Consider the following 22493-nt stretch of genomic DNA (forward strand, 5'->3'; position numbering starts at 1 on the left):
ACCCATGGGTCGTGGCCCTACACGAATACACTTAAAGTTTATATTTCACTCTAATTATGGGTGGGTTCATGCCATCATATTATGTCCCATAGTTGGACATGGATCTGTTGAACATCTTGTTAAATTGTAACAAATAAATAGAAACAATATCGCTATTCAAGACATTACCATATTAAATTAATGTAGCTGAGGCACGAAGTTTATCTTTAGCTACCATGTTTATTCACTATGCAGAAAGTCTACTGCAGCTGTCACTAATTAAACAGTTTATAATACATTCAGTATATATTAAAGCTGGCAAGAGCAAATTTAAGTATTTATGAATTTATTTAAATACAGAAAGACGTTAAAAGTTCCAAGCTCCACATGCAAACTGTATTACATTGGAATCAATTATCTTATGCTCTGATGGGAGACAGGTGAAGTTCCCACAAGAGCTGAAAAAAACTAAGGGCTGCTAATCCAAAGAGTGAAAATAGTTAAGTTACACAACAATGTAACCAATATACTACAGATTTATTTGAAAATCTGAAATCCAAGCTGCATAAAGGAAGTATGCCCTCCCCAATACAATCAAACCTAGCCCTCTGCTTATTCTCCTGACAGCCATCAAACCACCACCCCAACTGCAGCTGCACTCACCCCTCCAGTGGCATACACAGCCAAGGGCATGATATTTGTAAACTGAACTTGCCCTATGTCCTCCCAGACAAGATGTGTCTCCCTCACAGTACTGCCATCCACAGCTCTTGCAGTACTAGTCGGCAAAAATGGAAAGAGATTACCTTAGTTTATGGGAGTGGTACATGTTAAAAGGCTGCTGAGATTTTAAATTTATTATCTACCCAATATTCCAACACATTAAAGCATCAGCAGTGTTCCTTTTTGCAGGGGGTTCCTCATTTGTCAGGTACTGGGAAATACAACTTCTGAAATTAGAACTAAGCAAAACACAATACACTGCTGACGACAGCCTTTGTTGATGTTACACAATAATAAAAGACACAAAGCACATGAGTGAAACAGGAACTATGGTCAAGCTGGGGAGAAAGTACTGAACCAGGAGACCAGATCAAGGTGACAATGGAGGAGGTTCCGATGAATCTTATGAACGTCACCACAAGCCTAGCACGACCGATTTACGGCTGTCAAGTGAAATATATCCATGCACCAAGTGAATAAAACAATGCCAACAACGAGCACATGCTCGCAATATTGCTGTGTTCTGTTCAAGGTGATGAACAACTAAACTGCTACTCACTGCTAGGTGGTAAATCACTGTAGCAATAAGTCCATGATGGGGGTGAAGCTGCAGCTGCTGGTCATTATAAAAGCTCAGACTGAAAGGTAAGGATGTGGCAATGGCCAGAATTTTTTTGGCTCTTTTGGTGCCACACTCCTGTAAACAGCCAACTCCAAACCATACAACCATTGCCAATACCATGCAAGGGTAAGGTTCAAATCCCATCTGCTGATACATAGGAGCTGATCATTTCTTTTTGCCAACAGGGGTTTCCTACTCTGGCTCAGTTCTATCGCAGAAAGTTCGTTAATACTTTAAATTGTGACTGAATTTTCAAGAAACTCAAAATAAAATTAGCTTGTGGCGCTCCTTGGAAGGTTTAATGTGTTACAACGACTGATGCATAAATTCAGTTCAGCGTCAGTTTGAAGAAAAATGCCGAAACATCTGATGGAAACTGCCTAGTAGCAAGTGCCTCCAGCCTTTTATCATGAACATCAAAACAGTTTTGTCATTTGCCACTATTCTCTTTGTAACTGAAAATACCAGTAGCATTGTACCTTCAAATCACAATGGGTTTTTCTCATGTAACCAGGTAAAATCAAATAATACTAAATACTGTGAATATAGAAAATACTTACATGTGGTTGAAAATTACTTATCTGACAGCTATATGACATCTGGCTTGTTCCATGCCAAGTGCTCTAGAGGTTCCTGCATGAACATCACAAATTTTGATGACATTTTGTATGAACAACCACACATGTTCCCAATGAACATTGCTAATGTTTCACGGTCATTAATTCAGTACTTCAGAAGATATAGTCATTTGTTTGGCCTAATAGCATAGCTATCAACAGTTTTTTAAATCTTCGCAAGTAAATGTAGGCTAAACCTGAATCTTTGCACATATTAACTTACAAAAACAAGATGGTAGAGTATAAAATTTCATTCTCCCACTACTTTGCAACAGTTTACAAATTGAACGCAAATTTCATTCTTCTACTACTTTCCCATAGTTTACAAATTGAACACATGGTTTACAATTTTTTTTAAATGCCAAAAATGGCTATTTTTGGCATTTAAAAAAATGGCTGTCCTTTGGAGGTGACAGAGTACCACCTCTAACTGACAAACCAGGGACTCCTAAGATACGACTTGGCACACAAATGGTAATGAGATGGAGAGCTATTAAGATCAATGGGAGCTACTCTGGGAAGAAGGTAGAGCTGGCAGAGGCTGCAAGTAAGATGGGTCTGGACGTTTTAGCCGTTAGTGGCATTCGAGTAAGGGGTGAAAAAGAAGAGGAAGTGGGAGAATACAAGGTCTACCTGTCAGGGGTCAAAGCAGGAATAGCACAATGAGGTGTAGGGCTTTACATCAGGAAAGAAATGGAACCCAGCGTAGTTGCAATAAGGTATGTAAACGAACGACTCATGTGGATAGGTTTGACAGTGTCTAGCAAGAAAATTAGGATTGTGTCAGTATATTTGCATTGTGAAGGGACAGATCAAGATAAGGTGGATAGTTTTTATGAGGTACTTAGTGATGTAGTTGTTAGAGTAAAGGACAAGGACAGTGTTCTGCTCATGGGTGATTTTAACGCCAGGATTGGAAACCGAACAGAAGGGTATGAAAAGGTTATGGGTAAATTTGGAGAGGATATGGAGGCCAACAGGAACGGGAAACGACTCTTGGATTTCTGTGCCAGTATGGGCTTAGTAATCACAAACTCCTTTTTTAAACATAAGAACATTCAATAGTATACTTGGGAAGGCAGGGGAACCAGAACTGTCATTGACTATATAATAACAGATCAGAAATTCAGGAAGGCTGTGAGGGACACACATGTATTCAGGGGATTCCTTGATGACACTGATCATTATTTAATCTGCAGTGAAATTGGGATTGTGAGGCCGAAGGTGCAGGAGGTCAGGTCCATATGTAGGAGGATAAGAGTGGAGAAACTTCAGGATAAGGAAATCAGGCACAAGTACATAGCAGCGATCTCAGAAAGGTACCAGTTAGTTGAATGTAGTCAATTACAGTCAGTGGAAAAGCAATGGACAAGGTAGAGGGACACAGTACTAGAAGTGGCTAAAGAATGTCTTGGAACAATAGTGTGTAAAAGTAGGATGAAGCAAACAGCTTGGTGGAATGACACAGTCAAGGCAGCCTGTAAAAGAAAAAAGAAGGCGTATCAAAAATGGCTACATACTAGAACTCAGGTAGACAGAGAAAGTTATGTTGAAGGAAGAAACAAACCCAAACAGATAATTGCTGCATCCAAGAAGAAATCTTGGGAAGATTTTGGAAACAGGTTGGAGACTCTGGGTCAAGCTGCTGGAAAACCATTCTGGAGTGTAATTAGCAGTCTTCGAAAGGGGGGTAAGAAGGAAATGACAAGTATTTTGGACAGGTCAGGAAAACTGCTGGTGAATCCTGTGGATGCCTTGGGCAGACGGAGGGAATATTTTGAAGAGTTGCTCAATGTAGGTGAAAATACGATCAGTAATGTTTCAGATTTCGAGGTAGAATGGGATAGGAATGATGATGGAAATAGGATCACATTTGAGGAAGTGGAGAAAATGGTCAATAGATTGCTGTGCAATAAAGCAGCTGGGGTGGATGAAATTAAGTCGGAACCCATCAAATACAGTGGAATGTCAGGTCCTAAATGGCTACACAGGATAATTGAAATGGCCTGGGAGTCGGGACAGGTTCCATCAGACTGGACAAAAGCAGTAATCACACTAATCTATAAACATGGAAACAGGAAAGATTGTAACAACTACAGAGGTATCTCTTTAATCAGCGTTGTGGGTAAAATCTTCTCAGGTATTCTTGAAAGGAAAGTGCGAGTATTAGTTGAGGACCAATTGGATGAAAATCAGTGTGGGTTTAGGCCTCTTAGAGGTTGTCAGGACCAGATCTTTAGCTTACGGCAAATAATGGAGAAGTGTTATGAGTGGAACAGGGAATTGTATCTATGCTTTATAGATCTAGAAACGGCATGTGACCGGGTTCCTTGGAGGAAGTTATTGTCTGTTCTATCTGTTCTACGAGATTATGGAATAGGAGGCAAACTTTTGCAAGCAATTAAAGGTCTTTACATGGATAGTCAGGCAGCAGTTAGAGTTGAAGGTAAACTGAGTTCATGGTTCAGAGTAGTTTCAGGGGTAAGACAAGGCTGCAACCTGTCTCCACTGTTGTTCATATTATTTATGGATCATATGTTGAAAACAATAGACTGGCTGGGTGAGATTAAGATATGTGAACACAAAATAAGCAGTCTTGCATATGCGGATGACTTAGTTGTGATGGCAGATTCGATTGAAAGTTTGCAAAGTAATATTTCAGAGCTAGATCAGAAATGTAAGGACTATGGTATGAAGATTAGCACCTCCAAAATGAAAGTAATGTCAGTGGGAAAGAAATATAAACAGATTGAGTGCCAAATAGGAGGAACAAAGTTAGAACAGGTGGACGGTTTCAAGTACTTAGGATGCATATTCTCACAGGATGGCAACATAGTGAAAGAACTAGAAGCGAGGTGTAGCAAAGCTAATGCAGTGAGCGCTCAGCTACGATCTACTCTCTTCTGCAAGAAGGAAGTCAGTACCAAGACTAAGTTATCTGTGCACCGTTCAATCCTTCGACCAACTTTGTTGTATGGGAGCAAAAGCTGGGTGGATTCAGGTTACCTTATCAACAAGGTTGAGGTTACGGATATGAAAGTAGCTAGGATGGTTGCAGGTACTAGTAGATGGAAACAATGGCAGGAGGGTGTCCACAATGAGGAAATCAAAGAAAAACTGGAAATGGACTCTATAGATGTAGCAGTCAGGGCGAACAGGCTTAGATGGTGGGGTAATGTTACACGCATGGGAGAAACAAGGTTACCCAAGAGACTCATGGGTTCAGCAGTAGAGGGTAGGAGGAGTCGGGGCAGACCAAGGAGAAGGTACCTGGATTTGGTTAAGAATGATTTTCAAGTAATAGGTTTAACATCAGAAGAGGCACCAATGTTAGCACTGAATAGGGGATCATGGAGGAATTTTATAGGGGGCTATGCTCCAGACTGAACGCTGAAAGGCATAATCAGTCTTAAATGATGATGACGATGATGATGATGATGATGGCTATTTTTGGCTCACTTTTACAAAAAAGGAAAAGAAAAAGAGTCTTTAAACCACCTAAGAAACTATATTTGCTTGAGAGCACTATGGCCTTAAAAATAAAAAAAATAAAAAAAAGGCGGAGTTGCATTGAAAGTGGACCCTTATTGCTACAAATTATACTTAACATGTTGTTGTTGTTGTTGTTGTTGTTGTTGTTGTTGTTGCCTTCAGTCCAAAGAGTGTTTTGATGCAGCTCTCAATACTACTCTATCCTGTGCAAGCCTCTTCCACTGCGAGTAACTACTGCAACCTACATCCTTCTGAATCTGCTTACTGTATTCATCTCTTGGTCTTCCTCTATGATTTCTATCCCCCATGCTTTTCTCAGTACTAAATTGGAAATCCCTTGATGCCTCAGAATGTGTCCTACCAACAGATTCCTTCTTTAGTCAGGTTGTTCCACAAATTTCTCTTCTGTTCAATTCTATTCAGTACCTCCCTGCCGCCACTGGTTAGCGGCTGCCAGCAGCAAGTTGTATACTCCTAGCTTACTTATTTGTTACATAGTTTAATTCTTAATTTCTTTGCGCATTTTTGGGTACTTGCATGGTTTAATTCATAAATTTCGGGCGTATTATAGTATTTGAGAGTTGTAGCATCGCGCTTTAGTACCTGAATAGTGTAAATTTGCGTAGTCATCTGTCTTCTGTTTTTGTTTTGAATGGCCAGTGTTGGATGGTCACAGCCAGTGTGCTCCCTGCTGCCGTTGGATAAGCAGCTGCCAGCAGCAAGTCGTATACTCCTTGCATACTCATTTGTTACATAGTTGAGTTTCATATAGGAGGTGTAATTTCGAGTCTTAGTTACTGTAGTCGTAAATTCAGGCAGATTGTAGCGCAGTCGTTAGGCATTTGTACAGGTTAGTTCACACATTCTTTGCGTGTTTCCCTTGCGTTATCTAGGTACGGACTTGCGTTTCAGTAACTGTTGTTCAACATCGAATAGAATGGACAGAGGCTGTGATTGCTGTGTTCGGATGAGGGGTGAGTTGGCATCTCTTCACTCACAGCTGCAGGCAGCGCCGACTACGGTCACGCAGCTTGAGGCTGTTGCCAATGGGCACCACTGTGGGGAGCCAGACTTGGGTATCACGGGATGTCAACCTTGTCCCATCTGTTCCCAGATCGGTCTGCCACTGTGGTTGCCCCGATTGCTGCCCGCAGTGGGGCTGAGCCCTTGCCTGTGGTTGATTGGGAGGTCATTCCAAGGTGTGGCAGGCAGCGAAAGACGTCCCTGGAGGCTGATCAGAAAGCCTCCCCGGTGCATCTGACAAACAGGTTTCAGGTACTGCCTCTGGCTGAGCCAGCTGCAGCTGCCTGCTCTGTTTCAGAGGATGATTCTCAGCCTTCAAGGCCCAGGCAATCGCAGAGGGTGGGCTTATTGGTAGTTGGGAGCTCCAATGTCAGGCAAGTAATGGGGCCCCTTAGGAATATGGCGGCTAAGGAGGGGAAGAAATCCAGTGTGCACTCCGTGTGCATTCTGGGTGGAGTCATTTCTGATGTGGAAAGGGTCCTTCCGGATGCCATGCAGAGCACAGGGTGCAGCCAGCTGCAGGTGGTGGCACATGTCAGCACTAATAACGTGTCTCTCTTTGGATCTGAGGAAATTCTCTCTGGATTCCAGCGGCTATCTGATTTGGTGAAGTCTGCCAGTCTTGCTTACGAGATGAAGGCAGAGTTCACCTTCTGCAGCATCGTTGACAGAACTGACTGCGGATCTTTGGTGCAGATCCGGGTGGAGGGTATGAATCAGAGACTCAGACGGTTTTGCGACCGTGTTGGCTGCAGATTCCTTGACTTGCACTGGGGTTTCGGGTTCTGCGGAATAGGTCAGGAGTTCACTACACCAGCTGGCGGCTACATGGGTAGTGGAGGCTGTGTGGCGTGGACTGGGTGGTTTTTTAGGAAGTTAATAATTGGCTCCTTCTACCGACCCCCAGACTCTGATGATGTAGTTGCTGAACAGTTCAGAGAAAATTTGAGTCTCGTGACAAATAAATACCCCACTCATACGGTTATAGTTGGTAGGGACTTCAATCTTCCCTCCATATGTTGGCAAAAATACTTGTTCAAAACCGGTGGTAGGCAGAAAACATCTTCCGAGATTGTCCTAAAGGCTTTCTCCGAAAATTATTTCGAGCAGTTAGTCCACGAACCCACACGAATTGTAAATGGTTGCGAAAATAAACTTGACCTCTTAGCCACAAACAATCCTGTGCTAATAGAGAGCATCATGACTGATACAGGGATTAGTGATGACAAGGTCGTTGTAGCAAGGCTCAATACCGTTTCTTCCAAATCCACCAGAAACAAACGCAAAATAATTTTATTTAAAAAAGCAGATTAAGTGTCACTAAAAGGCTTCCTAAGAGACAATCTCCATTCCTTCCGAACTGACTATGCAAATGTAGACGAGATGTGGCTCAAATTCAAAGATATAGCAGCAACAGCAATTGAGAGATTCGTACCTCATAAATTGGTAAGAGATGGAACTGATCCCCCATGGTACACATAACAGGTCCGAACGCTGTTGCAGAGGCAACGGAAAAAGCATGCAAAGTTCAGAAGAATGCAGAATCCCGAAGATTGTCTAAATTTACAGATATTCCACGGCTAGTGCCCACACTGGATTTCAGATCCCATACACTAACTCTCACTGCACTGGGGGTGTATTGTATGGACACACTACATATGCCTGAAAACCCTGCCCTATAGTCCAATCAAAATTACTTGCCAGTTGACTTCTGTAAGTTGCTGCTATAGCATTGCCACATTAGCTGCCGCTTGGACCAAAGTGATACACATGGGAGGTCGCTCTGTACTTGCTGTTCATGTAAAGCAGAGCACTGTTGGAAGTGGTTGCCATTAGATATTGTGGGAATGCAAGATGCTCTGTCCACAACTGACTTTAAGTAATCAGTGACTGAACTGCGGCAGACAATGCATTTTGTAGCTATGGATTTAAACACATGTCCTAACCTAACCACAACCTCATGATGTGCTATGTATATGATAAAACACCGGTCAGCAACCTGCAGTAGAACTGTTGATCATGCTCACTTTGATCACCGTGATTAAAGCTGGCCTTTGTGAACAAACTCATGATGAAAAAATTCCAATTTCAGCACAAAAAGCAAAATGAAATGTTTCACTTTCATCAGCTACCTGAAACAATCCTCATAATGGCCACACAAGCTGACTTGATACCAAGTGATGAGCAGTCCTGCCTGGCTCTCAGCTGCAGGTTTAGGAGAAACAGGCTGATGCCAAATGTAAAATGAATGATATGAAGTAAAAGTAAGAGCAAATAAAAAGCCAATACGATGATAAAAAATGACATGACAAAATATTAAATATGAAAATACTACATTTAAAATAATCAATTCAAAACAATGACAATCAGTCATTTTGATAAAGATTTAAAAATAAAAAAGTCTCATTATTAGATTCAAACCCATGATCTTTTGCACATCAGGACTGCACATTAACCAGTGAACTACAGCATCATTTCATTGTGTAGTGTTCTATTTATGCCTCTGTAGAATCAGCAACCATGGTCTAGGGGTTGCATCTCTGATTAGCAATCAAAATGTCCTCATTCTTGGGTTTGAACCCTGACACTGTTTAAATTCTGAATACTAATCATCAGCAATGACAGCTGAAAGCTTCCGGCATAAGAAGTCTCCCTCATTCTCCCAACAGCCTGGTGAAAGAGTGCGAAGGAGCGGAAAGAAGTTCAAGCACTCTCTTGCCCTAAGATGAGAAATTGTCCCTAAAGGGCAGAAGAATCAGCAACGTCAAACCGCAAGACGATGAAGAAGGCAATGAAAACCACTGCATTAAAGACACAAAACATTTATACACAGGACATGTGACTTGTAACTGAAAAGTGGCATGATGATCTCTCCATCACCAAAAGATTCTGGAATAGTACCCCATTCAGATCTCTGGGAGGGGACTGCCAAGAGGGGGGTGACTATGAGATAAAAGATTTAATAACCAACACAACAATAATGTCTTTTTTGTGGTAGGGATGCTAGACAATCAGAAAATGGAGCTGCTAAGGCTCAATCTAGATACAGTGGGTGTCAGGGAAGTCAAATGGAAAGAAGACAAGGATTTCTGGTCAGATGGGTATAGGGTAATATTAAACTGCAGCACAAAATGGAATAACAGGAGTAGGATTCGTTATGAATGGGAAGGTACAATAGAGTGTGAGATAATATGAACAGTTCGGTGATAGGATTGCTCTCATCAGAATCGACAACAAACCAACACCAACAACAATACTTCAGATACACGCGCAGATGTTGCAAACAGAAGATGAGGAGAGAAAGTTTATGAGGATGTTGAACAGATAATTCAGTAAATAAAGGGAGATGAATATCTAATTGTCATGAGGGACTGGAATGAAGTTGTAGGGGAAAGAGTAGAAGAGAGAGATATGGGAGAGCATGGGCTTGGTACTAGGAAAGAGAGAAGAGCAAGACTAATTGAGTTCTGCAATAAATTTCAGATGGTAATAGCAAACACTCTATTCAGAACCACAAGAGGAGGGGTATACTTGGAAAAGGCTGGGAGATATAGCAAGATTTCAGTTGTATCGCATCAAGGTCGAGCTGAGATTCCAAAATCAGATACTGGATTGTAATGCATACCCAGGGCAAGTGCAGACACAGATCACAATTTGATAATGATGAAGAGTATGCTGAAGTTTAAGGGACTAGTCAGGAATAAACAATGCGCAAAAATGTGGATACTAAGCTACTAAGGAATGAAGAGTTTTCTGTGATCTTTTCTAAAGATACTGCAATAACAAACAGCTCAATAGGTGCTTCAGTTGAAGAGGAATGGACACCTGTAAAAAGGGTGGTCACAGAAGTTGAAGAGAAAACAACAGGGACAAGAAAGATGACTGCGAAGAAACTATGTGTAACAGATGAAGTACTTCAGTCGATCAACGAAAGAAGGAAGTACAAAAAGGTTCACGGAAATTCAGGAATACAGAAATACAAGTCTCTTAGGAATGAAATACACAGAAAATGCGCAGAAGCTAAGGTGAAATGGCTACATGAAAATGTGAAGAAATCAAAAAAGAAATGTTAATTGGAACCAATGATTTAGTATATGGCAAAGTCAAAACAACCATCAGTGAAATTAAAAGCAACTGAGGTAACATTAACAGGCCAGTGGGAATTCTGCTGTTAAATGTTGAGGAGAGAGTGGATAGGTGGAGAGAACACACTGAGGACCTCTATGAGAAAGAGAACTTATCTGAAAGCACGATAGAAGAAAAAACAGGAGTCAATATAGAAGAGATAGGTGATCCAGTATTAGAATCAGAATTTAGAATATCTTCAAAAGACTTAAAATTAAATAAGGCAGTAGGTATAGATAACGTCCCATCAGAATTTCTAAAATCATTGGGGGAAGTGACAACAAAACGATTATATCACATTGGTGTGTAGAATGTATGCATCTGGTGACGTACCATCTGACTTTCGGAAAAACATCATCCACACACTTCCAATAAGGCCAGAGCTGACAAGTGCGAGAATTATCACACAATCAGCTTAACAGTCATGCAACCAAGTTGCTGACCACAATAATATACAGACGAATGAAAAAGAAAATTGAGGATGTGCTAGATAAAGATGAGTTTGGCTTTAGGAACGGAAAAAGCATGAGAGGTAATTCTGATGTTGCTGTTAATAATGGAAACAAGACTAAAGGAAAAACCAAGACACGTTCACAGGATTTGTCAACCTGGAAAAAGTGTTCGATACTGTAAAATGGTGCAAGACGTTCAGAATCCTGAGAAAAATAGGAATGAGCTATAGAGAAAGGTGGACAATATACAATATCGACAAGAACCACGACCACGAGGGAAAAGTAAAAGTGGAGGACCACGAACGAAGTGCACAGATTGAAAAAGGGTGTAAGACAGGGATTATGTCTTTTGCCACTGCTGTTCAGTCTATACATCAAAGAACCAATGACAAAAATAAACAAAGGGTTCAAGAGTGGAATTAAAATTAAAAGTGAAACAGTACCAATGATAAGATTTGCTGATGATCCTCAGGGAAAGTGAAAAAGAATTACAAGATGTGTAGAATGGAATGAACAGTCTAATGAGTACAGAATATGGACTGAGACTAAATCAAAGAAAGACGAAAGAAATAAGAGTAGCAGAAGAGATAACAGTGAGAAACTGAACATCTTAAACTGCGATCATAAAGCAGATGAAGTTAAGGAATTCTGCTACCTAGGTGGCAAAATAGGGCGCGATGTCGGAGCAAGGAGGAAATAAAAAACAGACTAGCAATGGCAAAAAGGGCATTCTGACCAAAGAGAAATAGCTTCCAGGGCAGTAGAAGGAGCTGTAGAGGATAAAAACTGAAGAGGAAGACAGAGGTTGGGATATATTCCGCAAATAATTGAGGACGTACGCTGGAAGTGCAACTCTGAGATGGAAAGGTTGGCACAGGAGAAGAGTTCATGGCAGGCTGCCTTAAGCCAGTCAGATGACTGCTGACTTAAAAAAAAGGATCAGTTGCAGCTATGATATGGTCTTCAAAAAGTTCAGTCTCATGCAATGTTGTATGAAGCTTAACTACTGTAGGCTGATCTTTGTGATAATGATCAGTACAGGCCTGAGAACATTTTTTCCACACAAGCACCTTATCATTTGCTGCCCCTCTCCTTACCCCTTTTCCCCCCATATAATTTCATCAATTGTGATATGCACTGTACACAGGTCTTGCAGCAGTTGGACAAAACTGGTGCCCCAAGCAGCTGCTACTGATTGTGGTTTCACATGTAGAAATCTTGTAAGTTGTGGCACCTTGTTACCATTGTTTTAAGTGCATTTTTTTGGTGTGGTTATCATGTCTGATGAAATGCGAAATAACAGGGCCAGACCCAGGATTCAGGGTCCAAACATGTTCTTCTTCTTCTTCTTCTTCTTCTTCTTTTTTGCAACTGTTAGCATCTGATCAGTAAGCCACACATTCTCCAGACCTGACAGAAAAACTGATAGCTTTCCAAAGCAAAAATATTACAGGCATTACTGTTTAAAATGATGACAAAATAAAATGGAACTGTGGCTACAGTGACTGCACACCATATCCACAAAATTAATTTCCTGACTGGGCCATATACAAAAATAAAATAAGTACTGGCATACTGGCACATTCAACACCACAGCTACTTAACGTGTTGGTGATACCTTCTGTGAAACAAAGTCCAGTGCTGTGGACCACACAGTGTACATTACATGAGTTCCTTTTTTCAGACGTAGGGCCTACCACTGTATTTACGTGGCAGAGTTGCATACACTTATTACTGGGTTCTTTCAGTATCTGCATACTCTGGTAATACCCACATCCCTTGCATCTGTACTATTAATACTGAAATAACAAGCAACACAAATATAATTAATGTGTGTAACTCAAAGTACCATATAGCTTGACTGTTCCATCCTCAGTCTTTCAACTCCTGGTCCATAAAGCTCGTGAAGTAAACAATTAATGATTGTTCTCTTTCCAGAACCAGAGGGGCCATGAATAAGTAAATGTGGAAAATCTCCTGCCAGTACCTGCAAAAATTACAAATCAACTTTTAATTTATAGATTTCTAGCCAAACACAAATTCATCAAAAATATTTTTTAAAACAGGTAATTACAAAGGCTTGACAATCTTGCTACATGCATAAATACCAATGGAAGAATTCCTGGTTATGAACACAACATTTGTACAATTGAAAGTGAAGTATTAAAGTGAAAATAAATCCCAAAAGTTACAATTGTTTGATATGGATAGACCTTAATAGGAGCAACATACATCTAAGATTTAAAAAATCAAGCTGTGTTCATTTATTACTAAAAAAAATAAAAAGTTAATGCTACACAGGTAACTCAGGAAAGTGAAGCTAATGCACATATATTTAAGTGTCTTTTAATATCTGTTGATTCTTCAGTATAAACAAACTTGTATTATTTACATAAAGTACAAGGGGAGGTATTTATGTAAATATATCTGACATTAAATAAATTTACACTAACTAATATAAAATAAGGTATGTTCTGTTGTGTAGTGACAAATTTATGAATAAATGAAGAGCACTCCAAAAACTAATTTCGTTTAGAAGATTTAATTCCATTTCAGCAAAAGCTAACCTTTTCTGAGAATGTAAAGGATGCACTACTTGGGAAATGTCACCTTTACTAGTAACATCTTTTTCTGAGCATACAAATTTATTCCCTACTATCTTAATGAATTTAACTTTGTTGCATTCTTTACTAAAATATTGTTGAACAAATGTATGCAAATGTCCTCATTCAGATTCTAGTTGAACATAACCCACTGACAAAAAGACAGTGAAAGGTTTGCATCATTGCAACTATAAATGAAGGAGTTTATGGGTGTTTCTTCTTGATCAATCTGATCTGTAATAGGTTTGAAATGGAAGTGTGAGCCAGCTTCTACAGGCAACAGGCATATTTTAAATGCATATTTCCCAATAGTGCAACACTATGAACATGATGAGTGTTTGAGGCATAATCCGTATCATTTCAGGCAGGGGGGTTACCTTCATAGTCTCAGATGTTATTGCATTTAGCATATGTTAAAAATCAGGAGTAAGTAAGAAACACATATTTTTTGTTTTCTCAAAAAAAATAAAAAAATCGTGCCTCCAGATACAGGCCTCCAAAGATGACACTGCAAATACCACTTTGAAGATGCGATTTTTTTTTCTCTTTTTTTTTAATGCTGTATCTCTGTAACAGTTCTAGATATTTTGTTACAATTCTTTTTATTTGAAAGATAATTGTTTAATGATTACAATGGTATCCTCCATTTGGATATATCAGTCAATGTTCTTTTACTGTCACCTTTTGAATTTTTTTTATAATTTACAGAAAAAAATTTCTTTTTCTCAAAAATGCCTATCCAGAAAAGTCAGATTATTATTCTGTTGATTAATGCCATGTAGTACTACAATCTCTGTAAAGGAGAGCTTTCACTTTAAATTTGACAGACTTTATTTTTAAAAATCATTCTTTTTAGCTTCCAAGGGTAATGGATGTATTCACTGAAGTTGTTTCCTACTAATTTCTTTGTTACAGTGATTATTTCTATTGTCTTTGTTGCAGTTATTTGTTTTCACTTTCATTGTTGCAGATACTACTTACACTTTGTTGTAGTTTCTTGTCAGTTTCTTTGTCACGATTGTTCATTGCAGGTTTATGTTTTGTAGTTGTCCAATGCTAATTTGTTTACTGAAGAGGCTTCTAAGAAATCTGAGACCATCCAGCGAGTTCTGTGTTTTGATGAGGAATTTGCCAGTAGCAGTATGTTTTGTGAAAAAGACTGTTTGAAATGTCTTCTAACTGGGGCCACAGAGAGTGAAGTGCGCTGCCTATTTGCATAAAAACACTAAATGTTTTGACAGTACAACAGCAATGACAGTATCTCAACAAGGTGAAGCCTCCCATAGCACAGATGATGCAGATTTTGCATCAATAGAGGAAGAATTAAAGACCCTGAATCAGTCAACTACAGAGGTAGGTGTTAGTCCTGTGAAGAAACAGTGGTCAGTGAAGTTGGGTCATAAGCTCTATGCATCAAGAAAGCACAGATAAATTACTAAACCTATGAATGAATATGAGCCGTAGTAAAGTTAGCTTTGTAAAGCACGCCGCAGCGCGTAGTGTTAAGCAGTTGCCCTCCATTTTGTGATGGTGGCACCTTTGTCGCAATTGAAGGCTTCCTGTTTCTCCCTCTATCGGGAAAGGGGAAAAGTGGGCTGTTCGTGTGGGTTTAAGAAGTGGCTGTATGGGCTCTTGTAGAGAGTTGGCCGTCGGGGCATCAAGAAGCAACTTCTCTGCTGGTGCTAGAGGGACAGCATGCAGACCGCGGTATCAGCGTAAGCAATGCGAGCAGTGGCTCCATGGTATGGGGCGTTAACTGCTCGTCATGAAAGGAATCTTCCTGAGCGTGGGTCCGCAAGGGGCCTAATCTGCAGTTCGGCCATATGCTGTCGACCAGCAAGGAGGTTCTGAAAATCGGCGTGCATTCCTCCGTCCGTTGAAACGGTTGGCAGCGGGCGCCTCAGCAGAGCATTTGGAGGTGCTTCGTTGGTTCAGTCCTAGGAATCATAACGCACCAGAAGTTGAGTATTGATTGTTAACAGATTTATGAAGTTTAATTGAATTCAATTTACTTATTCTTGTTAATTATAGCAGCCGTATTTTTGGGGGGGGGGTTCCCACCATTCATTCTCGTCTGCCCACCTGCGGGAAGGTGGTAATATTAGAAAGGGTGGTCCATTTTTGAGGACAAAAGAGGGGGCGTGTCAGAGTAAATCTGTGGTTCAGATTTCTGCTTTCCTCACCCAGCTTACCTACAGGTTTATTCGACTGTTAGCCTCTGCCATGTCTGTGAAAGTCTAAGACCATTGACTGTATCTTCAAAAATGCAAGGCCTGCCATAACTAATATTACTAGACTTCACGTGTAAAAGGCACTCTAAGAAAGAATAAAAAATTCCTTTTGACTCATGGTAAGAACTAGTCAATTGCATAACGAATTCCTGTAACTTACATAAATTTGTGTTTATGTATATTTGGCTATAATCTAGCAAGGTTAATGTACGCCGTAGTGAATTCTTTTATATTGTTTCTAGTCAGCAAAAACTGTTGTGTTTTTCCAATTCAATACCTTCTAAGGCTTTTACTCAATGTGCTTATGTGTTTTATACAGGTAGTTGGTTATTAGTGTGTTTTCTTGCCATGCAAAAGTTTGCCATTTCATTACGGATAGAAATTGTTGCCTTGAAAGGAGAATGTTGTAAAAGTTCTCAAGTCCTACCTGGCGAGTGTGTGTGTTTGAGGTAAGTTAATTGGCAGAAATTGGTAAAATTTGTTTTTTTATATATTTTGGAAATGTTCATGGTATTAACTGTGAATGTCCCCCCGCATGCATGACATGCATTTTGGTTTTTCTATTTTGAAAACAGGATTGTCTTTATATGTTGCAGGCAAGTTAGACTCTGTGCCATTTAATTAATGGAGTGACATTCACCTGTAATTTAGCTGAGCTTGAAATATTATACAGCATCATGTTGTATACGTTAAATTGCTTGCCTGTACTTGCCTTTTACTGGCGTGAAATTTTTTATAATAATTTAATAGTCCTTTCCTATCGTAAATTGCGTCCTATTTGTTAAATGATTGTTGGTCTTTTTTTTTTAATATCGTAAAGTCTTGCACCAAATTTGAATAAAGAGTGTTATTGAAAATTGTGTGTTATTTCACCAGATGTTCCTTGGCACCTACTTCCACTTTAAATTTTGTGTATCGATTGAGATTAATAACCAGTAGTAAATTTACAGTTCAGAACACACTACAGCAAAACTGACCACACTCTTCAAAGTAGAAATTCCATCTCCAGAAGAAAATTAACCAAAGGACCCTTTCACCTCTTGCCAGGAATTTTCCACAAATATCAATTGAAAAGGTGCAAGTTTTAACCATTATTCCACAGACATTTTCAAAGAAAACAATTTTGAACCACGTTCCATCAGTATCAAAGTAAATGGTAGACAAATCAACAAATGTGAGGTCTGTAAAAGAAGTCTTTGGAAGACCAGATCCCTATTATGGTCATTCTGTAGAAGCAGCTCAAGTTCAAATAGGGCAGTCATTTTATCTGGAAGATAAATGGGACTGTTCTCACCAAAGTGCCAACAAAACAGACACTATAATTGTAACAGCTGAAGGTCAAAAAGTTGTAAAAGTGAAGAGGTACGCAACTCGCAGTATTAAAGAAATTTTAATAATTTTTCGAGAGCAACTATACAACTTCACATATTGGAAGATCAAAATTTTACACACTACAACCTAAGTGGGTAGTTCCACACCCACCTACAGATGTCTTTCTATGTGTGTACTGCGCGAATTTTAAACTTTGTGTGGTAACTTTCGAGAACTTACTGGAGCACGTGACATATGACATCTTGGTTGGGAGTGTGAAGTCATTAGTAGTATGAGATGTTAAGTGAGAGACTAGTTTTTTTCAAGAATGTGGTGACTGCTCTGTAAAGGGAGGACTGTTTTTACAGACACTTAGCCTGGAAGATGTAGCAGATGACTCTGCAGAAATTACATATGTGACATGGGAGGTAAATAAACTAATTAAGAAAACTGTTGCCTTTTAGAGTTTCATTGATGAGTTTGGTAAATGGTCAGTGAATGCGTCTGAAGAAATTGCAACAATAGCACATTGCAGGAGCGAAAGGGTGTGGACTCAGCACATGCTTTGCTAGCAATGTGCAAAATTCTTCAACTGCAAACAGGGGCAGAGATCATCATCATTATTTCTGATGGCGTTCCTATTCATTTTAAAAAACGTCACCAGCCGTTTGAATTGAGTAAGTCACTTGTGCCAACTGACTGGGTACACAGTGCTGGTTGTCATGGGAGGTGGCACTAATGGTGTACGAGGCCTGCTGAAGCACCATGCTACAAAACAATATCTTTCCACGCCAAATACAGCTGTGCTTCAGAATGCTGAGGATTTTATGAGAGCCGTGAAATCTTACACATCCACAGCCCTCATTCTTCTGTCCAAACAGGAAATCACATAAGTCCATGAAAAGAAAAAAGAAGAATGGTTCACAAACTACTCCTGAGAAAGGAATTTAGAGGACTTATTTTCGGACTCAAAGTGATGGACGAATTCATATTGCATACACTATAAAGAGCAAGAAAGAAGAAATTTTATTCGTTCAGGCAACACCTCAGAAACAGCAGGATCATATTCAGATTCACAACCTGAGAAGGGGGATGTTTGTGGCGTGTGTGTATGACTGACTGGTGGATTGCAGAGGTTATAAACACCAGTTATGAGTTAAAAGAAATTGTAGTGAGCATCATGGATCAGCTGCTGGATATAGGTTTCTAGCTGAAGAACAGCAACAACACCATCAGTGCTCACTTCCTGTTCACAATGTTTTGAAGATTGTAAGCACTCCAGTTTCTATTGGTTCAACAATCTACATCAAAGGAAAATACTGAATCAGTGGAACACATTTTTAGTTCACTGACTGGCTAATTTCAGTACAAAACAGAGTGCGGACCTTTCACATACATTTTGGAACCATTTAAATTGCTTGAAAAATGAGTCTCTTATTCATCTTTCAAAACTAAAATTATGTTAAATAAGGCTAGGTTTTGTTTTTTTATGATCCTGTCAACTGAAAATGTGGTAATAAAACAGGTTTTATGCATGGCAAAAATTTCAATTGTTTATAAAACATGTGCAACCTAGAAGTGGAAGCCCTCCCTTTCAGGGAATGTAGATCTATATGGTAATAAACAGAAAAAAAACTTCAAAATTTTATGGATTGGCATATTCTACAAATTATAAAAAAGTTCAGAATGTTATAGTAAATGAACTTTGACAGGTAAGTCCATATGGAGGATTTCTTTGTAATCATAAAGCAATTATTAAAATAAAAACACAGCAAAATATCTAGAACTTAACAGAGATTTTAAATCCAGAATGACATTTTCACTCTGCAGCGGAGTGTGCGCTGATATGAAACTTCCTCGCAGATTAAAACTTTGTGCCCGACCGAAACTCGAACTCGGGACCTTTGCCTTTCGCGGGCAAGTGCTCTACCAACTGAGCTACCGAAGCACGACTCACGCCCAGTACTTACAGCTTTACTTCTGCCAGTATCTCGTCTCCTACCTCCCAAACTTTACAGAAGCTCTTCTGCGAACATTGCAGAACTAGCACTCCTGAAAGAAAGGATATAGCGGAGACGTGGCTTAGCCACAGCCTGGGGGATGTTTCCAGAATGAGATTTTCACTCTGCAGCGGAGGGTGCGCTGATATGAAACGTCCTGGCAGATTAAAACTGTGTGCCCAACCGAGACTCGAACTCGGGACCTTTGCCTTTCGTGGGCAAGTGCTTGCCCGCGAAAGGCAAAGGTCCCGAGTTCGAGTCTCGGTCGGGCACACAGTTTTAATCTGCGAGGACGTTTTGAGATTTTAAATTTTTTTCCAAAATTTACATCTTCAAAATGGTATGTGTTTTGTCATCTTCGGAGGGCAGTATTTCAAAGCAGAAATTGTTTTGGAGAAAACAAAAAAAAAAAAAAAAAATACATGTTCTCTACTCAGTCCTTCATTTTAACATGTGCTAAATTCAGTACCATCCGAGACTATGAAGGTAAGATTTTTTCCTACCGTGTATGAACTGATATGGACTACACCTTAAAATAGATCAGATATCACAGCAATGTTGCTGTAACTTGTCAGCAAGGGTGTTTACCTCCTAAGCCACAACTTCTGTTGTATTAACTTCACCAGTTATAGATTTTGCTCAGTGTACAAATGATGTGTAATCAGTAATGAGAATCTGTTTATCTTTCAGACACTGCTTCACTTGATACTTCACAGCATTCCACCAATACCATCAGCATCTATTTTTCCATTGTATGTACAAAGGAACTACCAATTTAATACAAGATTATGGTCTTCTTTTCTGGATATTATATTTGCTAATGAATACCACTGTCTGAAATGTTGGCTAGTGCCATCATAGAACATTCCCACCATTTTAATAGGAAATTTACCTTTCAGGAGATGGGTATTTTCTGATTAAAAGAACACAGCCTACAGCTAGCTTATCATGCTGCAGGTAATCAGATGCAATAGCATATGAAACTGGATCAGTAGCTGTGTAAGTCATTGCTGCATTAATGGTGATTTCCTTACTCCAGTGTGTGCTCTGCACCTCATCCTAATGAGCAAAACACTATCTCAAACAGTCTCAGCTTTGGCCATTTCAAAGAAGGTACTTCGTCTATTTTTGATAACACATGGTATAAGAAACTTCGGTAATCTGCTCTCCGAAACTTTGAAAACATCATCTAAAGAACCTTCCTATACCACTTTAACTGCTCTTCCTATTATTCGTGCTTCTTTAAATTTTCACACTTATGGAAACATGCCAAATATCCTTTTAAAAATGTTTTAGATTCTTGTTTCATGAGAGAAAAATCAAAGCATTTCCAGCCACTGTGATGTGTTGTAACAATTTTTTAAACGAAATTCTATCTGTCATAGACTTAATACAAGAACATAATAATTTTTATTTCATTACATACAAAATACTACATTCTGAGCAAACTTTTCATTTTAATTTATTTTGGTTGTGATAGCCTAGTAAATCAATTCTTTAAACTATTTTCTTATTTTTTAAAAAACGGAAATATGATTGAAATTTGTTTGGATGTGTCTAAATGATACATTGAAAACAATGAATTAACAAAGAAATACATCTTGTAGGAAAATTTATTAATTTTCCTCCAATTTATTTGAATAAGCCTTCATCAGTCTTCTTTCAGTGAAAATATAAAATGTATATAAGTGTGGTGTGAGTTTTCGTACAATTTCAGAAACTATACATTTTCACTTCTGACTTGATATATAGGAACACAACATCTACTGCATTTCAAAATTTTCCATTTTGGTTTCACCTTTCATGGACTTATCCCAATGTATGGAATAGCAGTTGTGCTACACTTTACTGACAAAGCATAAACACTGCTTCACAAAGCAGTATATATTTCAACATAATATCACTTTGTCAAACTATGCATAAGCAAGGTGTTTGCTTACTCCGATTTATATATATGCCAACTGTGAATAGAGGTAGCCTATGCAAAGTTTGACGACGCACAGAAAGATCAGTCGTACAGTTCAACGTAAAAAAGTTTGCAGTTACACTCTTGGCTTGTGTTAAACATTTTTTGAGGGTCTATAATACAGTTTTTCAATGTAGGCCTACACACGTAGGAGCTTCCTATGGAATTCAGATGTAAGTTTCCTAACACTGAAACGCACAGTTAAAAGTTACTGACGTTATGCTAAATAAAAAACACACTTGCTGAAAACTCGCAAACCTTGTGTACTTACAAGATTTTTCAGTTTCTTCATTAAATCTTTATGATATCGCAGATCAGCTATGTCCCGAGGACGATACTTATCAACGAGAAGACCGTAGTTCGTCATATCTAGTTTGTTTTGTTATAACACAAACACAAGGAAAAGTTTAATCCAAGTTTTCCTAATCTTTTTTTGTTTGCTTTTCACTTAGTAACCTGTCAAGTGTCAACATAACCAGAAGTTTCGCGCCATATTCATACATTGCCAAAGATGATTGGTGTGCGAAGCTCTTACTACAAGTGTAGTGCTATCTGCCAGATACAATCTATTTATTTATTTATTTATTTAGTCCTTCAAATCCTATATGTATAGAATATATACAAGGATATTGGACATAGTTAGGTATTTACAAATTAAAAATACAGTTTGTATTGCAATGCTAAGGACTAGATAGTCAGGTAATTTAGCTCAGATTCTTAATTACAACAAACATCACAGGATATTGGACATGGTTTGGTATTTACAAGATAAAAATACAGTTTGTATTGCAATGCTAAGGACTAGATAGTCAGGTTATTTAGCACAGATTCTTAAATACAACAAACATCACAGGCAACATACAAAGTAGAATATTAGTAATGCATCTTTATTTTTGTTGTTTGGCTTTTATATATTCTGTCAGACTGTAAAAGCAATGATCAATCAAATATGCCTTTACTTCAGCCTTAAAACTACAGAGTTTACCTATTGATTTAATATGTTTAGGTAGATTATTGAAAATCTTTATCCCAGTATGTAGTGTGCCTTTTGGCACAATGATGTTCTCACCTGTTTCACATGAAGGTCAGATTTTTGCCTTGTATTGTGTGCATGTATATCTTCATTTTTTAATAAGATATCTGCGTGTCTATCAATATATTGTTTGATGAAAACTGATGTTTCGTAGATAAAAATGCAGGGAAGTGGAAGAACTGACAGTTTTTTGAATATGGGTCTGCACGATTTCGTATTGTTTACCCCTTCAATAATTCTTAGTATTCTCTTTTGCATCCTGAAAAGTTTAATATTTGTTGTTGTATTACCCCAGAAGATTATGCCACATTTAATT

At 38.8% G+C, this 22493-nt stretch overlaps 1 protein-coding gene across 1 annotated transcript in view; it reads right to left on the minus strand.

Moving 5' to 3' along the window:
• The window catches only part of LOC126267458 (replication factor C subunit 3), a 93504-nt gene extending 71843 nt beyond the window's left edge, over positions 1-21661 (minus strand). Inside the window, exons 1-2 of the mRNA XM_049972728.1 lie at positions 21416-21661; positions 12883-13020 (exon numbers count right to left, since the gene is read on the minus strand). Coding sequence (XP_049828685.1) covers positions 12883-13020; positions 21416-21511 — 234 coding nt within the window. The 5' untranslated portion in view covers positions 21512-21661. The remainder of the gene's footprint in view (positions 1-12882; positions 13021-21415) is intronic.
• Positions 21662-22493: the final 832 nt, after the last annotated feature.

Source organism: Schistocerca gregaria, chromosome 4 (assembly GCF_023897955.1).
Source record: "Schistocerca gregaria isolate iqSchGreg1 chromosome 4, iqSchGreg1.2, whole genome shotgun sequence".
Classification (NCBI taxonomy): Eukaryota; Metazoa; Arthropoda; class Insecta; order Orthoptera; family Acrididae; genus Schistocerca; species Schistocerca gregaria.